The following is a 23,997-nucleotide window of genomic DNA, read 5'->3' as shown; positions in this document are numbered from 1 at the left end:
GATTTTTATTTCCGTGCCCCTGGGAGTACTGTCCCACATATGGGATTTAGAACGTTCGGTGACGTCTCATAACTGCCGAATTCAAACTAGTTTCCCGCGTTTGCTGGCGCTGAACCCGAGACATTTAAATACACATAAATACTAGTAAAACAATACATTTAGAGTTTGTAAAATACACAGATGTCTATGGAAGCAACAATAACAATCCATTCAAAATTTATTTGTATCAGCAGTGGCGCCTCCAGGATTTTTTTTTATAGGGTTTCCTGAAAGGGGTCAGTATAAAATGTTATGTGGCACAATACAAAAAAAGTGTTGCATGCCTAAATCTAATGGCAGACAATAATTTTTGGTGTTACCATTCATTCTGGGAGCATATAAAGTTATAGGCTTCAAAACTTCAGTAGGCTATTACTATTTTCTGTATAGAGCAAAATAGAAAATAGTACCCTCATTATTTAGAGTAAAAATTAATTTCAAATGAGAGTAAAAGTAAACAAGAAGCATAGATGATTAACCCATCACTTCATCAAAACAATTGGTACACTGTTGCAGTAAATGAAGACTTAAATGTTCTCAGAATTTACAGGCCTTTTGCTGAAGAAGGTGGATATATCGACTGCCACAAATGAAATATATAAATACATATCAAAAAGAAACAACAACAACAAAACTATATTAGGTAAGTTATTCACTCATTGTTTGTTTTGCTGTGTTCCTGTAATCAATCAGGCAAAACAGCTTATAGACGATTTATCATATTATTACACAAACTATGCATTATTTTGACACTCTTGCTTTAATGCTGAACATTGATACTTTATTACCTTTTCAAAATAAACCATTAAACACGCGGGATTTGAGGAGCATGCAATATTTTCAGTTCTATACCTTTGCACATGCCCTCAACAGGGGAACCACTAGAACAGTTTTTAAATATTATAATGCACCGTTTCTCAAACTGAAGGCTGCATCCTCCGGAGGTCGCATTTGTAGGCTGCACACGTCATAAATAAGATCTTATTTTAGAATATTATACATTTGACCACTAGTCTTAGCTAAGAGTAAACAGTTGTAATATGCTTTTGATTCGCGAATGTAATGCTCATTTACCTGAAATAAACCAGGCTTGATGACGTAATCAGCCTACAAATGCGCCACCTCCAGAGGATGCAGCCTTCAGTTTGAGAAACGACCTAGTTGTTGGACTTGACTAGCTCGATTAGTTTTATGGTTTTCCTACAGGCACTGAAGGGCAGATGGATAACAGCACATTTAAAATATTTATTGCTCTAACATGTATCTCTGTTACTTTAACACTGACTTTGGCATACCTTAATAGTTATCCTCTTTACCAATATATGACTGATTTCTATAATACACAAAAAATCCCAGAATTCAAATTCGATAACACCCATCAAAGACTCAGAGCATTTTATGGTGTCTGCGTTTATCGACCACAGACTGGATGGGGTCATTCGAGTCATCAGCATAATCAACAGAAACAGTCTTCAGCCCCTTTACTGTGTTTACTGCAGCGCTGAACAAGACTGCAAAACTGTTCACACAGATGTCCAGATACACGACGACCATTTTGGCTTCCCGTTTCACGTCTCAGATGTGATTTGTAAAGGCAGGCACATGCAAAATGCAACACATGTCCTCAAATCAACTAAAGATTCAGATAACAGTGCTACGGAGTATCTGCCAATACAAAATCATGTCAGAATGGACACTTTTAAGTATAACTTTACCGTTTGCATCTCCAACCTTTTTGGCGACTACAACAATGTACTGCAGTTTGCTCAAACGATGGAGATGTACAAGCTTCTGGGTGTACAGCATGTGTTCATCTATGAAACTGGTTGTGGATCAGACTTGGAAAAGCTCTTAAAGCATTATGAAGCAGAGGGGATAATGGAGATAGTTTCATGGCCTATCGACCAGTTTCTAAACCCTTCTTCAGGCTGGAACTTCTAGGAGCACAAGGGTGATGTCCATTATTATGGTCAGTTAGTAACACTCAACGAGTGCATTTACAGGCACATGTACCAGTCAAAGTACGTTCTCCTGAATGACATTGATGAAATCATCATGCCTTACAAACACGCCAATTTACCATCTCTCATGGAGGACCTCCAGTCTGCTAATCCCCAAGTAAGTGTATTCGTTTTTTGAGAGCCATGTTTTGCCCATAACACAGTTTGAGGAGAGTGGGAATGGAATAATATTCCTGGTGTTAATATCATGGAGCACATTTACAGAGAACCTAATCAAAAGAACATTTTCAATCCCACAAAGATGATTGTCAACCCAAGGAAGGTGCAGCAAACCTCAGTGCATACCTTGTTGCAATACTATGGACATATTCACAGTGTGGAATGTCATGTGTCTAGGATGGTGCATGTGAGAACACCAGAGCAGGAGAATCTTACTAAACTGCAACTGATTGTGGACAAAAGAATGTGGGACTTTGAGCAAAAACTGATACCCAATATTGACCGGACTTTGAAGCTTTCAGGTTTGTTAAGGCCTTACTGATGACATGATTTTATTATAATTATGCAGATGTGAGAAATCTGACATCTGAAAAATAAAGGGTGCCGTTTGAGAAATATAATCTTAGCCAAAATGACTGCAAAACTGATTTAGACCAAGGAAAAGTTAAAAAGGTAGAGCATTTTGCACAAAAAAATACTGTAATGTACAGCTAATGTCTTGAGTCTCTGGCCCGATTTCATTTATACTCAGCAAATTAACTTCTGGTTTTAACTCAGCCTTTCCTTCTGGAGTTGTTCCCAGGAAAGTTACATTTATAATTAATTATTTTGTATTTTATGTACTTTTTTTCTTTACATTTAATATGAGCATTATAGTAAAGAAATGGTTGAAGGTTAACCACTTGTGTTTAAAAGCGTTCTTATTTTATTCATATATGCAAACTTCACCAAATTACTCTACATCAGAAAAAAATGTAGACTGTAATCTGTGCACATACAGTGCAACAAGCATAACGTTTACAAACTGAAAGACACTATTTAAACTGAACTGAGCTGGATGATGACATCACTGAATTCTATAATGAAATGCCTTTAACTGAAAATCTTTTTTTAAATCTTTTCATTTTACATTATTGACACACTATTTTCCTTTTTTGATATTGTGCAGTTGCTTTGACACAATTTACATTGTTAAAAGCGCTATATAAATAAAGGTGACTTGACTTGACATGTTCACAATAGATATGTGACTCTGTAGGTTTTAAGAATTCAATATGCGAGAGGTAGCGGGACTAATGCCAGCATTCTCCAATCCTTTTCCCCCCTTCAAAAATAGAGAATGAAAGTACAACGTGAAGGCTTTACATTGGTTAAGCAGATTACAAAAGTAAAGGATAGCTGGTGAATTAAGGCACCATAGCACTAAAAAGTTAGCCTACTTGTGAAACAGTTACAATATCCTTTTTTTGTCTTTATGCTATGTATACGGAAGCAAAATAACAAGGTAATCAAATCTCTTGTTTGCATTGTAATTAAGGTATATTTTTAATTATTCACTGCCAAGTGTAATATGAAATAGTGTATTTAGAGTAAAGATTGTTAGCATGCAGAAAAAAAAACATTTATTTGGAAAAATACATATACTTTTTATTTTCATTTATATTTCACAATAAAACTCATGAAAGCATATTTAACTTTAATCCAAACAATCTAATAACTGACATGATGAAAATCACATTTTACCAGTGAACTTCAAATATGCCCTGAAGTTTTTGCTTTGGACATTTTCTGAATTTAAACAGAAACTTAAACATAAATTCTTATGCAGAATTTAAAATCGGAATTCTGGAAATGATTACTAATTTACCTTCATGTTAGATTGTCATTTGCCCCTGTGTCTGTGACAGTCAGGAATATGTTATGTCCTAGTGAATATAATTAAAACCCTTAATCCTCACAGACTTAAAGAACAGGTTCATGTTAACTGAAACATGTTTACTGCTAATACTTTGAGTGTGCAAGATGAGTCCTTGTCTAATTGAGGGTTCCTCTACAGTTCTCCGCAGTACAAAGGCAGGGGATCTTCTCATCCTCAATAGGGAATTTGTAATCGTATGTGATCTCCTCATTTACACTAATAGGTTGCCGAGAGTAGATGACTATCTTCTTTTGAGCTTCGACAGTGATGATTTTGGCATAGCAGTTTGGCTATGGAAGGAAAAACATAAAACCAGTAAACATAGAATGCTAAAATGGAAATTAATTACATTCATGCTAAACACTAAACAACAAAAATAATTATTTGGCATATTGACAGTGTATTATGACTAGTTACTAAAAAACGCATAATTTTGGTCTTACATTGCAACTGTGATTGATAAATCTTGCCAGGTTACCGCACTTGGTTGCATCAATGATAGTGTCCTGGTCGACCCGGAACAAATAACTGCTTCCAATACCTTCAGTTTCATAGCGTCTTTCACGCATGTCTGCAATCACCTACAAGCAGAATTTGGAATATAATAAAAAATGTGAAATGTGAATTTGCAAAACATTTATAGCTTTAAAGAGCTCATCGGATGCCTGTTTTGCACAAGTTGATATGATTCCTTAGGGTCTTAATGAAAAGTCTATAACATACTTTGGTTAAAATTTCTCAATGGTAGTGTAAAACAACACCCTTTTTACCCTGCTCTTTATCAGCTCTTTTCAGCACAAGCTGTTTTCTTGCATGCCGCTTTAAATGCAAATGAGCTCTGCTCACCCCACCCCTCTCTTCCAAGCCGCTCTCTGAGAAATGGTAAACTTTAGCCGCATTCATTGTGAAATTTGCTAACTAGCATGTTTTCAGGAAAGGTGATTTGCAAAGATTCATAAAAAAACACCCCGTATACTCACTTCTTCTGGTGAAGCTGGATCACGAATGATTTGCGCGAACATAGATGCATTTAGGTAGATCGGGGGTGCATTACCTTCAGAAACAAATGTAATCCACTGCGTCTTCAGCGACTCAGATGTCAGGGGTAAATGACGACTGCTATGTTCCTTATTACATACTGTACACTTAAATCGCTTAGGAGTCATTCTTGTCTACATCTGCTCCGGCAGTGAAACAATGACGGACTGATGGCAGCTCACTCAGGACAGATCTAAGGTACCATCTAAGACACCAGTCCAGTCTGTACTGAAACGCTAGTGTCAATCAACAGTCATGGGAGAGGCCTGGGTCTGTGTGATGTCACACAGACAAAAAGCTGAGAACGGCTTGATTTGAGAAAGGGATAATGATTTTAGTAGATTAAAAACAAAAACAACTGGGTGGATTTTTATCATTATAGGGTGGTTGTGTACACACACTGCCAGCACACGTTTATGTTCAAACAACTTGTAAAAGTGCATTTTGCATCCGGTGACTCCTTTAAAAAATAAATCACTAATGTTTTAACTCAGAAATGAGTGCTGAAATATCTAAATATGTGTTTTAAGTTCAGGTTGTGTATTGTATATCTCACCTGTCGAATGCTCTGGCCTACATATTCAATTATCATTTCATCTGCAGCAATAGGTTCCTCTGCAAACAGCCCCCAGTCATGAATACGACTCCTGCCAAAACGCAGCCTCTTTTTACGGAACTGCAAAGAGGGAAAATATTTACAACCCTTGTGGACCATATTAAAAAAAACTTGAAAAATAAAGTAGCAAAATAGTGCTGTTGTGGAAGATTTAGGTGTTTCTTGTGATTCCAGCATCTCTTAAATTGTGTTATGCTGTTGTTAGGACAGCTTGTCTCACCTTGAGTTGGTTGAATTTGAGGAGGTCGCTGTCACAGCTGAAGGAGGACAACAGGCGACGCTGTTCTGCTCTGAGTTCTGATCCTGATCTGGATGAAGATGGAATCTGAGCTGGCACACTTTTCCCCTGCATAGATCATGATATAATCTCAAATTACTGTAAATTACTTTTAAAGGTGCATTGAGTCATGACTTTCAAGACATGACATATTCTTGAAAACATCTTGGTCTTGGACTTTATGCATCCACACCTGTAGGTGTCAGTATAAAGTTTTTGTTCATGACAGTAAATTGGTCAGACTGCACAACATGCATAATTATGACATAACATGGTGGACATGGTAGAATAAAACTATTTGTAATTTTTCTTAATTTTGGTGGGTTTATATAGCTTAAATTAAATTTTATTTCAGTTCCAATCATTTTATTATTTCAACTACAACTTATTTAATGTAGCTGCCAAGGCAGCACCATTTTTGTTTAAGTTTTGTTTTGTTTTAAGTGTTGTTAATTTTTTTTATTTTATTTCAGCTTTATTTCAATTAGCAAAAGCAATTTGTTGAGGTTCCAGTTAACAATAACAACACTGTTTCTTTCTCACCTGATTATTTGAAATAAACTCTTCTGAAGCAGCAAGTTCCTCCCTGAGATATCGCAGCTTTTCCCTCTTGCTGATAAAGTAATAACCCTCACTGCGTGCACAACCTGTCACATGATTCCTGATTCCATCCTGCCATCTTCTTGGCCTGTCGTCAGGAGTGCTGGTTGGTGCAACAGAGTCAAGGAACAAACAACAGAGCAATGGAAAAAGCATATGGAAAATATATATGATATTTTAACACATTAGTCCACTGGACTAAAAAATACATTATCAAGTACTGTGAAGTGTATTATGTGTTTAAGGATATGAGGATGTGGGACCCAGCGTGTGCTGTTCAACCAATCACATTCTTTACCCTCCACCACAAGCCTCTCATAGGTGGCCTTCAGGTGATTGAGCTCCTCCTCATTTACCCCTTTAGTCCACACAGCATGGAGGACCAGCTTCTCTCTTCTCTCGGAACGTGGAGAGAAGATGAGGTGACGTGTGGATGAAGGTTCTGTCCACCTTCTCCACACATAAGAACTCTCCTGAAGTCTTTGATTCTCATTCTGTTGATGTTTGTCCTCTGGTGAACACTTCTCTCTATGGGCTTCTGGTGGATTTTGTTCAGTCCTAACATCTGAGACACAATCCAAAGGCCCCAAAACCTGACTGGAAGAAGATTTTGTTGTCACATTGTTCATTTGTAAGGACGAATGAGTATTTATATTTGTGTATTGTCTTGTCCGTTGTAATTCAATCATTCGTCTTCTCATTTTAAGCCGTTCTCGCCGCCTTTTCAAGCGTGCCGTGTCTAAACAAGCTGTTCGACGTGAGGAGATATGATGGTCATGAGGTGCATGACTACTATTTAAACTGAAATGATTAGTTTGCACATCTGATTGTGCAAAACCAGAGTTGTGATGATGGAGTCTACTAGCCCACATCTCTCTATGAGTTCGGACAGGTGGAGATGGAGACATGTCTCTCCCTGGAGTCCTCGGGATCCCGCTGTCAGCACATGGAGACAGAACGGTGTTACAGGGGCTTCCCATTCTCAGTGAGGTCTCTTGCAGTAATCCCGCTGGTGTTATTCCCTCAGAGTGATAAACATGGCGTGGACCATTGACCCAGCCTGGTGTTTTTGGTATTTCCTCATACGTGGGGTATGAGGAAGGGAGAGGAGGACAGTGGTAAATGGGTGAGGAGGGAAGTTCCTGAATGCCTGTGGGAGAAGGAGGAGGTGGTAGTGGTGTAGGTGGTCCTGGAGGTAAAAAATTATCCTCAGTCACCTCCATTTCCAGACATCCACCAGGTGTGTGAGGCAGCTCCACCTCCTCAATAGTAGAAGGTGAAAATCGCCATCCCACCTCCATTTCAGGGTCACTGTCAAACAAGGATCCAGTGGGTGTGATGGGTCTGAGGTTCTCAGAATCCTCCAGTGTTTCTGTAATGACTCTCTGGTCCTCTGAATCTGAAGTGTATTGTGTCTCCAAATCATCTGAAATCAGAAAGATACAGATTCTGCAACTAACAACTACTTGATAAACTGTTGATTATTTATTTGATTGTCTTTTATTACAAATATGATGATCTAAGATGGCGGCGCGCACGGCATCCATGGTACTTCGCTATCCAGTTGTTTTAGTGTTTTTGTTAGTTTTTCCAGTTTTTTTGTTTCTCAGACTCAATCAGTTTTACCAGAGAAGAACTGCTGAACATTCGGCAGAACACACCACAAAATCTTCTACCATTTTTCGATTATTCTGATGTTTTGCTGGACATAGTAGTCAGCGCAGCAGCGGCGCTGATCAAACGCAGGACGCGCAGACGGGGGAAGCGAGCCGGTGAGCTCATGAAGCTCAGACAGCGTGGATTTAGAACGGCGTTGCCTAGCATCCATCTGGCGAATCTCTGCTCTCTACCCAACAAAACAGACGGACTCCTTCTGCTCTCCCGGACAAATAAGGATTTTTCAAACTCTGCTTCTCTGTGTTTCACGGAAACCTGGCTGAACGACACCATTCCAGACGGCATGTTACATCTTCTGAACTTTCAGCTGTTCAGAGCAGATCGCAATGCAGAATCAACGGGGAAATCGTGCGGCGGCGGGACGTGCTTTTACATCAATGAAAGGTGGTGTACAGATGTAACAGTGTTAAAGAAGATGTGCTGTTCAGATCTAGAAACGCTCTTCATAAACTGTAGGAATTTCTATTCTCCGCAGGAGATTTGCTCGTTCATTCTCGTGAGTATTTACATTCCTCCACAAGCGCACGTGAGCTCAGCTTTAGAGAAACTCGCTGATCTGATCACAGACACAGAACAACAACACCCAGACTCTGTTTTAATCATTCTTGGGGACTTTACAGCAAAACTCAGTCACCTTCGTCAAGCCAAAGAGGACACCTACAGAAATGGGAACAGAGTCTTGTACAGTCAGGCCAGGAACACACTGAATAAGGAGATTAGAGTGGCTAAAAGGACCTACGCTAAAAACCTGGAAGATCAGTTCAATTCCAATGACTCCGCTACAGTGTAGAAAGGCCTGAAAGCCATCACCAAGTACAGGACACCATCCCCCAGCACTGAGGTGAATCAACAACTTGCTGAAGATCTGAATGAGTTTTATTGTAGATTTGATACCCCCCACACCCGTCCTGACCATCTCTCTACACAACCGTTAACACCTCCTGCAACCCCCCTCTTCTCCACTCCTGTACTTCAGATCAGTGAAGAAGATGTGCGCCAGGTCTTCAGGAGGAACAAGAGAAGGAAGCCACCAGGCCCAGATGGTATGACACCAGCCTGCTGACCAGCTGGCCCCCATCTTCACACAGATCTTCAACAGCTCACTGGAGCTGTGTGAAGTCCCTTCCTGCTTCAAACACTCCACCATCATCCCTGTTCCAAAGAAACCCAAGATAACAGGACTTAATGACTACAGACCTGTGGCTCTAACGTCTGTCGTCATGAAGTCATTTGAAAAATTGGTTCTGGCTTATTTGAAGGATATCACTGGACCCTTACTGCAGTTTGCTTACTGAGCAAACAGGTCCGTGGATGATGCAGTCAACATGGGACTGCATTACATCCTGCAACACCTGGACAAATTAGGGACTTATGTGAGGATCCTGTTTGTGGACTTTAGTTCGGCCTTCAACACCATCATCCCTACACTCCTCCAGACCAAACTAACCCAGCTCTCTGTCCCTAGCTCTATCTGTCAGTGGATCACCAGCTTCCTGACAGACAGGCAGCAACTAGTGAGACTGGGGAAATTCATGTCAAACAGCCGCTCCACCAACACTGGTGCCCCTCAGGGCTGTGTTTTCTCTCCACTCCTCTTCTCCCTGTATACCTACGACTGCACCTCTAAAGACCCTTCTGTCAAGCTCCTGAAGTTTGCAGACGACACCACACTCATTGGTCTCATCCAGGATGGTGATGAGTCTGCCTACAGACAGGAGGTTAAAGAGCTGGCTGTCTGGTGCAGTCTAAACAACCTAGAGCTCAACACGCTAAAAACAGTGGAGATGATCGTGGACTTCAGGAGAAACCCCCCTGCACTCCAACCACTCACCATCATAGACAGCACTGTGACTGCAGTGGAGACATTCAAGTTCCTGGGATCCATCATCTCTCAGGACCTGAGTTTGGACACTAACATCAACTCGATTGTAAAAAAAGCCCAACAAAGCTTGTACTTCCTTCGCCAGCTGAGGAAGTTTAACCTGCCACAGGAGCTGATGAAACAGTTCTACTCAGCCATCGGCGCTACAGAGCCCCAATTACCAGGACAGCCAGGCACAAGAAAAGTTTCTTCCCCCAGGCAATCCAACTTACGAACAGTTAAATGCCCCCCCCCCCAATGTGCAATAACCTTATATTTATTTGCTACCACCTCCATCTCCTTCTATTCTATCCCATTCTATCAACTTTTGAACAGCTGTATATACAATTATTTATGTTTCAATTACTTTTTTTTTCTTTTTCAATTTTTTTGTTTATTTATACTGTATATGTGTATTTTTTATTCTCATCTTATTTTTATTGTCTGTGTGTCGTTGTTGTCTCTGTGAACTGGAAGCTTATGACACTAAAACAAATATCTTATATGCGCAAGCATACTTGGCAATAAAGCTCTTTCTGATTCTGATATGCAAATATACTTTAAGTCTATAAAATGCAAAAATGGTTGAAAATATAAAGAAACAGTTGAATTACCCAAAATTACAGTAATACTGCATAATGGAAAGTAACATTATTACAATATAACAGCATATACTGTAAATATATTGCATATAAATTTGTTTTTACTACTTTATTATGGAGCAAAAACCTGATTAGTTATTGATTAATATTATTATTATTATGTATATATAATTTTATCTAATGGCAGCCCTATAAGTTTGTTATATATTATTGCAAAATGTAAAAATATAGAAATATATAAATGATTTAATATATTATATATATTTTTTTATATATTACTGTATCATTTTGTCAGTGTCTGCACTTGCTTGGCCATTTTTTGTGATAAACAGGAAAGTGGGTTCAGCTGAATTCAAATAGTGATTTGTTAGATGGGTATAAAAAAGCTTATTATACCGTGGCAGCGGTCGCGGCAGCCGTCGTGTGAAGACCGAAGAGTGTAAAGACCATCGACTCTACCGTACGACTCCACCGGACAGGGACACCGGCAAAGGATATAAGTATCGCTTTTTATTTTTCCTCTTTCCTACTACTTGTTTCACTTCTGCTTCAGTTTTTATAACCATTTCTTACTATGAGTAAGTAAGTTGTTGTTGTTGTTTTAAAACGTGTGTGTTTGGCTCAGTGTTGATGTCTGTATAGGTTGTTTATTCAGTTTTAGTTTTATTTTAGTTATTTTAGTACTTCATACTATTTGGAAATGAAATAATATATATATTGAATTTATTGTATGTATATGTGTGTGGCTGTACATACACATGTAGTTGTTTTTTGGTGTTTAGCTTAGTGTTATGTGAGAAGCATTATTATACTCATACCTTTTGTTTTTTTAATATTTTGAATTGTTTTTAGATTATTTTTTTGTTTTCATTTAAATGTTTAGTAATGAAATGTTGTTGTATGCATTTGTCAATTTTATTTAATTTCTTTATTTTCTTAAATGTGTGTATATAGTATTTACAGAGTTTTGACTTAGTTTTAGCTACTTTTTCTTATTTGTGCGTCGCTTTGGATAAAAGCGTTTACTAAATTACTAAAAGTAAAGTAAAGTAAAGTAATATATAATAACATAATACTTATTATTTAGATACAGAAGTTATAGCAATAGTCAGACAAATGTGAAATCAGTTACTATAAAAATAAAATGGTAAATTTATATTTACATGCATATATACAGTCCCCTCCATAAGTATTGGAACAGTAAAGACAAAATTTCTGTTGGCTGTGGAGTCAAGACATTTGCAAATATGATTAAAAGATGAATATGAGACAAAACTACAGAATGTCACATTTTATTATTAGCCATTTCAACACATACATGTTTTACCAAATAAAAAGAGCAGCACTTTTAGAGTTCATCCCATTCATTGATGTGATCATAAGTATTGGGACAGTTGATCATAAGGCAGATATAAAAGATTAAAAGCTATTATTTAGTTGCAGATCCCTTGCGCACAATCACAGCAGTGAGTCTGTGACCCATAGACATCACCAGACTCTTGGTCTCATCCTTTGAAATACTTTTGTTTGTTTTGGGGAGTTTCTGCCTTTACTCTCCTCTTCAGCTGGTGAAATTCATGTTCAATCGGATTTAAATCTGGAGATTGACTTGGGCAACCTAAGACTTTCCATTTCTTTGCCCTTATAAATTCCTTGACTGAACTGGCAGGGTGTTTTGGGTCATTGTCCTGATGCAATATGAAGCACTTCCCAATGAATCTGGAGGCATTTTCTTGAATATTGGTAGACAAGATGGTTTTGTACCCTTCCAAATTCATTCTGCTACTGTCATCATACATTAAATCATCAGTAAGGTTGAGAGGGCCTGTTTCAGAGGCAGCCATGCATGTCCATGCCACGACAACACCTCCACCATGAATTTTCACCATCCAACTGATCATCCACAGTTGAGGCTGTATGCTTGGGATCTTTTGCAGTTCCCTTTTTTTCTCCACACTTTTGCTTTCCCATCACTTAGATAAAGGTTCATCTTTGTCTCATCGGTCCATAAACACAGTTCCAAAACTCTTCTGGCTCACCTTTGTGCTTTTTTGCTAACTCTAATCTTGCCTTTCTATTTTTGGTGCTGGTCAGAGGTTTGCATCTTGCTGTGTAGCATCTGTAATTCTGTCAAAGTCTCCTGAGGACAGTAGATTGTCAGAGCATCACCCCAGCTTTCTGGAAGTTGTTGGTGATTTTACAGACACGTCTTTTAGGGTTCATTTTCACAGCTTTTATGATTTGTCTGTCATTAACTACTGTTGTTTTCTCAGCCGATCATGTAGTTGTTGGCTGCTGGTGTCGCTGGTGGTTTCCAAACTCTTGATTTCTCCATGCCCTTTGTTTTTGCTAGAGCTCTAATTAACTTCCTCTTTTCTTTTAGCATCCAAATTGCTTGCTTTTCTCTCAGAGTCAGCTCCCTCGTCTTTTTCCTGGTTTGTGTGTGTCATCATTGAATGCAAGATTCAGAATGCAGAAGTAATGGATATAACTGATACGACATATTCCCTGCTTTTAATATCTGAAGAATTAATGCAACAGGACACAGCTGATCACTTAGAAAGATCTGTGAGGCAACTGTTCCAATACTTATGCTCACATCAGATAGAGGGATGAAACTCTAAAAGTGCTGATCTTCTTAGCTGGTAAAGCATCTGAGTTGAATCACCCAATAATAAAATGTGATATTCTGTAGTTTTGTCTCATATTCATCTTTTAATCATATTTTTAAATGTCTTGACTCCACAGCCAACAGAGCAATTTTGTCTTTACTGTTCCAATATTTTTGGAGGGCACTGTATGTGCATGTGTTTATTTTTGTGTTTTAGATATGAACTAGAAAATCAAAATTAAATGTCATAAATGACAAAATATGTGGCTTTCGGCTTGCTCACTGTGGGGTTGTAAGGCACTATTTTCCCTTACTTTTCCTTTTATTGGTTTAATTTTGCATTTTTGTGTACACCTGCTGTTGACAAAAGTGTATTTTATAAGAAATAATGAAAGAAACTAAAAAAAAAAAAAAAGAAAGTTGTTGGAAATGTGATATGGATCAGTGAAGAGTAAACCATACCTGACAATCCTCTGTATGTGGGAGACGGTGGGCTTGGCATCTCTGAGTCCTGCTCTGAGAAGAATATCGCCGGGTCTGGGAGCTTTAGTTTATTTGTTAAACAGTGTTTAACTGGGTCATGTAAGGTGTATTTGAGCGGCTCAGGTAGTTTCAGACCTTGCATATAAACTCTTACGCTCAGTTCCTCCTCTGGGTCTTCTGTGCTAGCTGGATCCAAATCTGCAAGAGCCGAACCACAAATTACATTTGGCAACACTGATGATTTAGATATTAATTAATGTTTTGCTAAATTGCTACACCAGTTATATCACCATATCTCTGATATAACTATTAGAAAAAATTTAGAATTCTTAAAAACATCTGATGCACAGATAACAGAAACACATACATTCTCCTTGTAATATAATGTAAATAATACAAAAACAAACAATAAAAAAAACAATTGTCTAAAAGTGGATTTTTTTTTTATAAATTTCCAGTTCAAAACTTTAATAAAGTTATGATTTATCATCTCTAAAAAAAAATAACAATACAGATAAAGATAAAAATATGTCTTGTCTAAACAGTGACCTCTAGTGGACATGATATAAAAATAAAACAATCATATACGTGTATATATATATGTATATATATATATATATATATATATATATATATATACATATACATGATTGTTTTATTTTCATTTTGGAAACATGGGGGTTGATTTGTGCTTTATGTGAAAACAGAAAATCTATAAACTAACCGAACAATTCATGGTCCACATCACTTTCTACTAAATCTGGAGCAGACGGGGTCACAGGGGGGTCAAGATCTTCTTCCCATTGTGTAAAAGACGAGTAAACAGGAGTGTGAATGATCTCCTGGTTTTCATTTCCATCCTCATCTGAAGAAATCCATATAGTCTCTTCTATTTTTCTGTCCTCATGTGGAGTTTCAGGAAAATAATTTTCACCATCCAACTGATCGTCCTCCTCAGAAGACAGAGAGTCTGAGGAATCATTGCTTCTGTCATCTGAGGAGTCAAAACCAGATCTAGAGGAAACTGAGGAGTCAATAACAGATGGAGAAGAAGCTGAAGAGTCAGAGACAGTTCTGGGAGAGGCTAAGGAGTCGTATCCTTGGCTTTTAGAAGCAGATGAGTTTGAACTTGTGTGACTGATAGTATCTGAAAATATAAAAACATACAATAAATGTATCATACAAGATGTAGAAATATAATTATTTTAAAATTCTTTACAGAAGTTTGAGTTCATTAAGATTATTTGTTGTTGTCGTCTCTTATGCTCACCAAGACTGCATTTATTTGACTAACAATACAGTAAAAGCATTCATTTCAATATATTTTAAAATATAATTTATTCCTGTGACAGCAAAGCATTACTTCAGTCTTCATGTCACATGATCCTTCACAATTCATTCTAATATGCTAATATGATGCTTAAGTTGTGCTGATTTGTAGAAACTGATTTTTTCCCTCTGTATTTTTTGATGAACAGAAAGTTAAAAATTATTTATTTAAAATATTTTTGTAACATTTTAAACATATTTACTGACCCTTTTATTCATTGTAATGCATTATGCTGTTCCCATACTTTTGAATGGTAGTGTTTATATTTGTATAAAATATACTGAATGTTGTACTATATGTTTATACAGTATAGAAATACAATTACTTTATTACAATAAACAGATATAAGTAAATACCTGTATCTGAGTGATCTTCATCCTCTATGATACCACTGGGGTCACTCCACTCATCTTTATGTACTTCATCAACTTCTATCTCTTTACCGTCCTGAAAAACACAATGACACCATTAAAATTGTGTCCATTTGTGACAGGGAATTGATCACAATTTCAGCTTAAATATTACTTTTTATACGAGGACATATTAGTTTATAAAAAGTGAAACAATACCTGAGTAGACACATGAGCTTCCTCAGATTTTGGATTCTCTGCTTTGTCAGAATTCTCTTCATCTTCTTCCTCTTCACTATCTAACACCAGAGGCCTGGAAGGCCTGCGTTTCACCATAGTGTCTTCACTGGGATTTTCAACATTATCTACGGCTGTTTGCTGCTCTGATTCTATAAAATAAAGGTTTACCATATTTCGTCATTGTGTAAGATTACTTTAAATGTAAGTGGACTACAAATTCAGGTGGAGACAGGTGCAAAAGAGCAAATTAAACTTCATACAGTACATTTCTGTATAATATTATCAAACTATGGGAGCATGTTTCCACCTCAGAGTAAAAGACAGGAAAGGTAATAGTGAAATAAAGGTGAGATTAAGAAATAAAGTAACATTTTGGAATCACAATCAGAAGATGCTATATAAAGTCACAGTCATCTTTTTATTTCTAAGGTATAAGCAGGATTCCATAGAAAAAATAAAAAATTTTCAACCTCAAACATCAATTTTATAAAATCAAGTGAAGGCGCATTCCAAACTAACCTTCATCCTCCGAGTGCTCAAGACCAGGAGAAGGGCAGATCCTTTTTACATCACTGGATGCTTCAGTTAATGGATCCTTCCTCTTTAACTGAGCATAAACATAAATCAAATCTCATAAACCTTTTATATTACTGTTTGATCTAAATTTTATGATAGTGCAGGCAATACTAAAATGCATACTACATACTAAATCATAGTAAAATCATAATCATAGTCAAGATTATCTTCTGTATATCCTGAAATTTACCCAAGTTTGTACCTTAAAAGATGGTAGTTTGATGCCACCATGCAGACTTATTTTTTCTGTGCCCAATACAGAGCCTTCAACCCCTGCATTCCCCATTCTTAGGCTGTGCTCCATTGCTCTGAGCATTGTATCTTTATTTCCTCCCGATTTAACAGTTGGGGTGGATACCTGTAGGTGTACATGATGTACAGTATATGAAAATAATGTTGAAATGGTAATGGAAATACAGATTGACATTACACAGTTTTTCACTACAGCTGAAATACAGTAAGAAGCAATTCCCACCTTAGCTGCCTGTTCTTTATCATCCCACCACTGATCAAACGCTTTGAAGGCCACAATCTCAACCATCCTGCGATGTATGTCTTTCTTTACGATAGCCCGCAGCTCTGAGGCGACAACAGCTAAAACTCCATCCACTGTTGCCTTATAGGGTGATTCATTCATAGGAACATAACCCGGTGGAGGTACTGAGGGGTCAAACCTGGGCATGGGGGGTGGAGGCCAAGGTGGCCTGTACCTCAACATTGTAGATGAACACCCAGCGGAAGGGTATGGTGGGTGATGAGTCATGAAATTGAAGGTTGGAGGGAGGAAGGGAGGTGAGAATGAGGTTTGCCCTTGTGTTATTCTAGTAGGAATGGGAAGAGGTACTTGGCTACCCTGCCAGTTGGGTGGCCTACAGACTTGCTGGGTCTTTGGAGGAGGGTACAATGAACAAGAAGAACTAGGCAGAGTGTATCCAGGTAACAATGGAGCCATAGGTGGAGGAGGACACAGTTTTGAGGGTAAATTAAGAGATGGAAGGGAGGGGTAGTGAGCAGATGGTGATATAAGGATTGGAGGTGGGGGCATTAGAGGAATAGTTGGAGGTAAAGAACTCCTGTTACTACAGATCACTGGTATACTACACGGCTGATCTGAAGTATCTTCAATTTCATTTGGGTTGACCTTGGGCTTCTTAGCCGATTGAAGTACATGGTCTTCTTTTCCCACATCACAGAGTGAAGTGAGACTCACATCATCAATGCCAGATAAACTTTCTCTTGGATGAGAGCCATTATTACTCACAATAGATGATGTTTGGTCACGGTTTAGGACAACATCTGTGGAACAAGTAGGAGAGGGGCTGGGAGCTTTGGGAGAGGGTTGAGGATGATAGTCTGGACCATACTCTTCAGTAGCTGAAGTCTCTGAGTCTGAACTTTCTTGGTTGAGAAGAGGCAGAACTGGACTTCCACCACTAAGAAGCATCTGGATGCGAGAGTCCAGGCTGTCAGGCTTTGATTCCAGAGCAGGAGATTCAGATTCAGGAGAAGGACAGTGCACTGTAGGCTCTGAAAGATCTTCTGTGGTTTCAGAGGAAGAACACAGTTTTGGGGTATATGTGTGAGAAGCCTGGCCTTGTGGTGGACAATGATTTTGGTTCACCTCATAGGTTGTCTTACAAGGTTCTTGAGTACCACTGAAATGATTTTCTGACTTATTTGCATTTATCTGTATATCAGGAAGAATGTAATGAAAATCCACTCCAATAGCCTTTTGAGGCAGTATATCTAAATTAGGAAGTGATGGCGGATCTTCACCAACAGATCTGTGATAAACACTGAGGGCCTTGTTTGAGCCAGTAAAGTTTGGACCTGTGAGCTTATCTGAAAGTGATGGTGTGGTTGGAGCATCCTGAAATTTTCTAAAAGGCAGTTGACTGGCTGTAGATCCAGAGTGGTAGTGAGCTCCCCTATATACAGGTCTATGTATATAGTGGTGCTGTGGCCTACGGTTATATGCGTTTTGATACTTGCTCTCAAGCGGTCTGACCCGGTGTCCTCTATGAACATGGTTGCTAAAGTGAGGATTGCGTCCTGGAGTCCTTCGCATTTTTGAAAAGCTGCCATTTTGACAAGGAGCTCCACCTAGCTTCCAAAAGTTTTGCACAGCACCTTGAATAATGCTAGGTTTACTTGAGGCTGGTTGAGTCACATGATCAGGCTGAAGCTGTGAGATGTTTGGGATGGATTGAATAAAAGGGATACTGGAGGCACTGTTTATCAGTGTTGATTCATTTGGGGTCTTCTCACACTGAGATGGTGTGCCTGGTCTACTGTGGGTCAGAGAAGGGGTGCAGGGTGTATCTTGGTATTGAGGGGTCTGCCAGAAGCTACTGGGTGTGTCCTGATGCATGCTGGAGTAGGCAGTATCCATGGATAAAGGAGTAGAACAATCCAAAGAAGGGGAGCCATTACAAATTGATGACAATGATGATGATAATGTGTATGTTAGCCTCTTCAATGGTTCACACTCCTGAAATGTTGAAAGCTAGTTACAAGTGAAGTAAAACAATAAATCCAGACAGGTTTCCAAAAAATAAATAATAATAATAATAATAATAGCAACGCCTATGGTCTTGTACTCACAGTTAAAGAGTCAGTGAATGAGGATGGTGACTGGGGTCCCCAGGCTTCTTCTCCAACAGGGAGAGTAAAAGGTGTATATAAACCACTAACAAGCATCTGGAAGTATCGGCTCCTTTTCACACCTAAAACAATGAAGATCATGAATAATGTAATGCAGGCAAATACAGTAAATCCGGTTATTAATACAGATTGCATAGACGTGTTCATGAAATATTTTATTTAGAAGATATTAACAAGGTATTATAGAAAAAAATTGAGGTAGAAATATACTTACCTTTGGGGTCAAACTCTACATGGATGTTGTTTCCCATCACAGAAGTGTTGTGGAGGTTTTTTACTGCATTATTTGCTGCCTTTACAGATTCAAAAACAACTTTCGCTATTCCTAAATGCTTCTTATTCTTTGGATTGTATAACACTTTCAAATCTTGAACCTCTCCAATGTTTGTACACATTTCAGATAGGAATCCATCTCTAATGTTGTCATTAAGCCTTGCAAATGTCAGCTCCTTCGGTGCTCCAACATAATTCTCATCAACCTAAAAAAAAGGGTTTATTGACATATGGCATTATCTTTGTTGTTGTGTTTTGGATGTGAGAAACCCAAAGGAAATTTTAATTGGTCAGATAGCATACATTAACATCTGTTTGTTACTTTTGAGAAACAACTATAAGTTTGATAACACTGCGAGTCACAATCACCTTTCTTACAAAAAAACTAACAAAAAAACTTATCACAAAGTCAGAGGAACAATGTTAAATTGGACAGACAGACAGACAGACAGACAGACAGGCAGGCAGGCAGGCAGGCAGGCAGGCAGGCAGGCAGGCAGGCAGGCAGGCAGGCAGGCAGGCAGACAGACAGACAGACAGACAGACAGACAGACAGACAGACAGACAGACAGACAGACAGACAGACAGACAGACAGACAGACAGACAGACAGACAGACAGACAGACAGACAGACAGATAGATAGATAGATAGATAGATAGATAGATAGATAGATAGATAGATAGATAGATAGATAGATAGATAGATAGATAGATAGATTGGCTGTAACTTTAATGCAATGTAAGTCTCTTTGGATAAAAGCGCCTGCTAAATGCATAAATAATTCATTAATAAATAAATAAAAATAAAAAATAGATGAACAGTAAAGACAAAATTGCTCTGTTGGCTGTGGAGTCAAGACATTTACAGATATGATTAAAAGATGAATATGAGACAAAACTAGAGAATGTCACATTTTATTATTGGGTGATTCAAATGTTTTACCAGCTAAGTTCAGCACTTTTAGAGTTTCATCCCTCTATCTGATGTGAGCATAAGTATTGGAACAGTTGCCTCACAGATCTTTCTAAGTGATCAGCTGTGTCCGGTTGCATTAATTCTTCAGATATTAAAAGCAGGGAATGTGTCGTATCAGTTATATCCATTACTTATGTATACCGAATCTTGCATTTGATGATGACACACACAAACCAGGAAGAAGATGAGGGAGCTGACTTTGAGAGAAAAGCAAGCAATTTGGATGCTATAAAAGAAAAGAGGAAGTTAATTAGAGCTCTAGCAAAAACAAAGGGCATGGAGAAATCAAGAGTTTGGAAACCACCAGCGACACCAGCAACCAACAACGACCTGATCGGCTGAGAAAACAACAGTAGTTGATGACAGACAAATCATAAAAGCTGTGAAAATGAACCCTAAAAGATGTGTCTGTAAAATCACCAACAACTTCCAGAAAGCTGGGGTGATGCTCTGACAATCTACTGTCCTCAGGAGACTTTGACACAGAATTACAGATGCTACACAGCAAGATGCAAACCTCTGACCAGCACCAAAAATAGAAAGGCAAGATTAGAGTTTGCAAAAAAGCACAAAGGTGAGCCAGAAGAGTTTTGGAACTGTGTTTATGGACCGATGAGTCAAAGATGAACCTTCATCTAAGTGATGGGAAAGCAAAAGTGTGGAGAAAAAAGGGAACTGCCAATAATTCTAAACAGGGGCGCCGGAAGGTGGGGGGAAGTTAGGACGATTCTAAGGGCCCGATGATGGGGGAAACGTGATTTCTACCGAGGAGAACGCTAGAGCCATGCTTTTTTTTTTTACACCTCTAGGGCCGGGCTTCAGGCCAGTTTTTACGTCATAGTTCAGACGGGGGCCGGGCCTCGGGCCTGTTTTAGGCTTCTCCTTATTTTTATATTTTAGACATCCATCAATTAGTGATGAAAAAAATTGCCGCGCTGGTGGAAACAACACGAGACCATGCCGTGACTGAGAGCGGCTCGACGGTGTTTAGAGTACCGCAGCAGCGAGTGCCATCAGTGCAGATGAAGAGTTCTGCGTTCAAATACACACAATAGGCTGAAGCTTGCTGCAAAGCCCCAGCAAAAGTAATTACCATGAATGTGTCGGGGGGAAATAGTAAGGAGATATTTGAATTATTTACTAATAAACTAGTGTCTGTGTCAAGTGTCGCAAAGATGAATATGATGATCCTGATTCGCCATCTCCTCATTAGACGCGCCTTTAGAGAAAAGTGCATCTTCACGGATTATAATGAACAAGCTTTTGTTTTTGTTTTCGATTTGATTTAGTTCGTTAAGTAGTAGTAGTAGTATTTTTATAAGCAAAAATTACGGCGTAAGCTGTTTCCATTGAAAAAAATGCAATTGATTGAGCTGGCGCCTCCATGTCCTGCGCTTTAGCTTCCATTCTCCGCACAAACTATTGGATGCAGCGCACATTTATCTAGGTTTAACGTTTGAACATTATTATATGCTTGAACTGTTTTAGTATATCTATAGATTTTATTTTAGGCAAGTCGTGATGATTTGAGAAGGCTAAATTGATCAAACATGGATCAGCCCGCCGGTCTGCCGCTGGCCGCTTGGTCGTTACTTTAAGAAAGAAAAAAACTTATTTAACGAACAAAAAATTCTCCAAACGTTTTTCTAATTTAACTTAATAAAAAAAAACTAAATATAATCACTTTGCCATTACATACAAAACTGAACTATTTTAATAGCAAAAAACAGTATAATCTGTTCATATTGCATCAGGACAATGACCCAGTTCAGTCAAGGAATTTATAAGGGCAAAGAAATGGAAAGTCTTAGGTTGCCCAAGTCAATCTCCAGATTTAAATCTGATTGAACATTAATTTCACCAGCTGAAGAGGAGCGTAAAGGCAGAAACTCCCCAAAACAAGCAACAATTGGAATTGGCTGCATTAAAGGCTGGGAAAAGTATTTCAAAGGATGAGACCAAGAGTCTGGTGATGTCTATGGGTCACAGACTCACTGCTGTGATTGTGCGCAAGGGATCTGCTAAATAATAGCTTTTAATCTTTTATATCTGCCTTATGTTCAACTGTCCCAATACTTATGCTCACATCAATGAGTGGGATGAACTCTAAAAGTGCTGCTCTTTTTATTTGGTAAAACATATGTGTTGAAATAGCTAATAATAAAATGTGACATTCTGTAGTTTTGTCTCATTTTCATCTTTTAATCATATTTGCAAATGTCTTGACTCCACAGCCAACTGAGCAATTTTGTCTTTACTGTTCCAATACTTATGGAGGGGACTGTATATAGATAGATAGTTTAATTATAAATTGAAAATGTAATTATAAAATGAAAACACATAATAAAGGATATTTTTACACATTTTATTTTCTCAGGGACCCCAAACACAAAGAAAGTCAATACCAATATAACATGAGGGTTACATGTTTATTATTATTATTATTATTTTTAATTAACAGTACTAACCTTAAATTTGGGGACTGGGAGATCTGATTCTTTGATATTTGTCCAAAAACGTGCAATTCTAGGATCTCGTACAACATCCACAGGGAAACATTCAGGATGCTGGCGGACAACAATTTAGCTTAATTTGTACAATGCAGAATACAACTATACAGTGTAGGATTAGATCTCATTAACTTAGATAACTAATCTTTATGTTAACATCTATATAAATAGCTATTTTTTTGTTCTGCTTAAAACCAGATGTACTCACCGGTGCGCTGAAGTGCTGTCCATCATAGCGGTACAGTTTCTGACTTCCGCCGTTCAAAACCGGATCAATAATCAGTTTGTAACAACTCCAGTTTGGAGTTGCGTCTTCCAGGGGATCACAACTATCGGTTTTGACTAATGCATCTAAAATTGAGAATCACAGCACACAACGAAAAGTAGCGTTTTCACACGACGGAAGCTCTGAGTCATGAATATAATAATTAGGCCTACTACTAACAGATGTTTTGATAGGCTACAGATTTATTTCTTACCGTTATCTTTCCGTTGACCCTCCTTTTCGCCGCTTTCGTACATGATTCGCAGTCATTGTACAATGATATTAAATTACTCTTTATAAGACGCTGATTAAAACGATATTTCCTGTAAATATCAGGAGGCTGTTGTCAGGAGTACGCTGCAGGTCTGGTGTCTCCCAAGAGGAGACTGCACAACAGGTGGGAGGAACCTGCCGCCACACCCGCGCTGTCACCAGGACAGAGACAAGACTGAAGATCACTGCGGATCAGCAAAGGAAATATCATAGATAACCAAACGAAATATCTGCTAGCATTGTAAAAACAAACTCAACAAAACAAAAAAAACATTACAACATTATTAGGCCTAATTATTATTATTATTATTATTTATCATCATCGTCGTCGTCGTCATTATTAATAGTATTAGTCGCTATTCCCAAAACAGTTATAAAATATTACTCTCAGTTATCTCTAAATTTGATTTATTTAATAAAGTAGGCCAGAATGCTTGTTTTAACCTAGCCAAGGTGAGTTGTAACAGGGGTGGAGTTGGTTGTGAAACTATAGTTTCATGAAAACCGTATATATTGAACTAAACCAAAGAATCTGGTGATTTAGCTTACTTCAGTTAGGCTATGTAATTTAATATCCATTAACCTGTGGTTAAACTGTTTTACAACTTACCTTACACTGCTGGATCTCCCCTATACTAATAAGAATAAAAGCTCCTGGGATGGGGAAATGTGGGTACTTTCCAGCACATAATGAACTCTCCTATAAAATTTCAATTTGTAAGAATTAATAAAATGTTAATATTTTTCTTAGTCATGAGCTCATTGTTTCACATGTCTGAAACAATTCTATTTTGGTAGCACTTTATTTGACACTTTATTCCCTGGTACATGCATGGTAAACATATTGTACCTACAGG

General features: G+C 38.2%; 1 protein-coding gene and 1 pseudogene across 2 annotated transcripts; one reads left to right on the top strand and one right to left on the bottom strand.

The window, feature by feature from the left end:
- The first annotated feature begins 1,152 nt into the window (after positions 1–1,152).
- On the top strand, positions 1,153–2,541 carry LOC306848794 (annotated as a pseudogene). The gene is made up of 2 exons: positions 1,153–1,182; positions 1,396–2,541. The product of its transcript is annotated as an uncharacterized misc_RNA (transcript).
- Positions 2,542–3,610: 1,069 nt separating this feature from the next.
- LOC306848793 (histone-lysine N-methyltransferase SETD1B-A-like) lies at positions 3,611–23,124 on the bottom strand (the record flags this gene model as incomplete). The annotated part of the gene is made up of 18 exons (XM_079383561.1): positions 3,611–4,208; positions 4,362–4,499; positions 5,513–5,632; positions 5,793–5,918; positions 6,393–6,559; positions 6,700–7,875; positions 13,663–13,881; positions 14,408–14,830; positions 15,370–15,460; positions 15,583–15,752; positions 16,123–16,210; positions 16,382–16,537; positions 16,655–18,670; positions 18,784–18,905; positions 19,058–19,322; positions 22,561–22,659; positions 22,811–22,953; positions 23,082–23,124. 18 exons carry the CDS (start codon positions 23,122–23,124, stop codon positions 4,035–4,037), a joined length of 5,736 nt encoding a protein of 1,911 aa, XP_079239687.1. The 3' UTR covers positions 3,611–4,034.
- Between the last annotated feature and the right edge of the window lie 873 nt (positions 23,125–23,997).

Source organism: Barbus barbus, assembly GCF_936440315.1.
Source record: "Barbus barbus genome assembly, chromosome: 28".
NCBI classification, from domain to species: Eukaryota; Metazoa; Chordata; class Actinopteri; order Cypriniformes; family Cyprinidae; genus Barbus; species Barbus barbus.
This window is presented reverse-complemented; position numbering and strand designations above follow the sequence as displayed.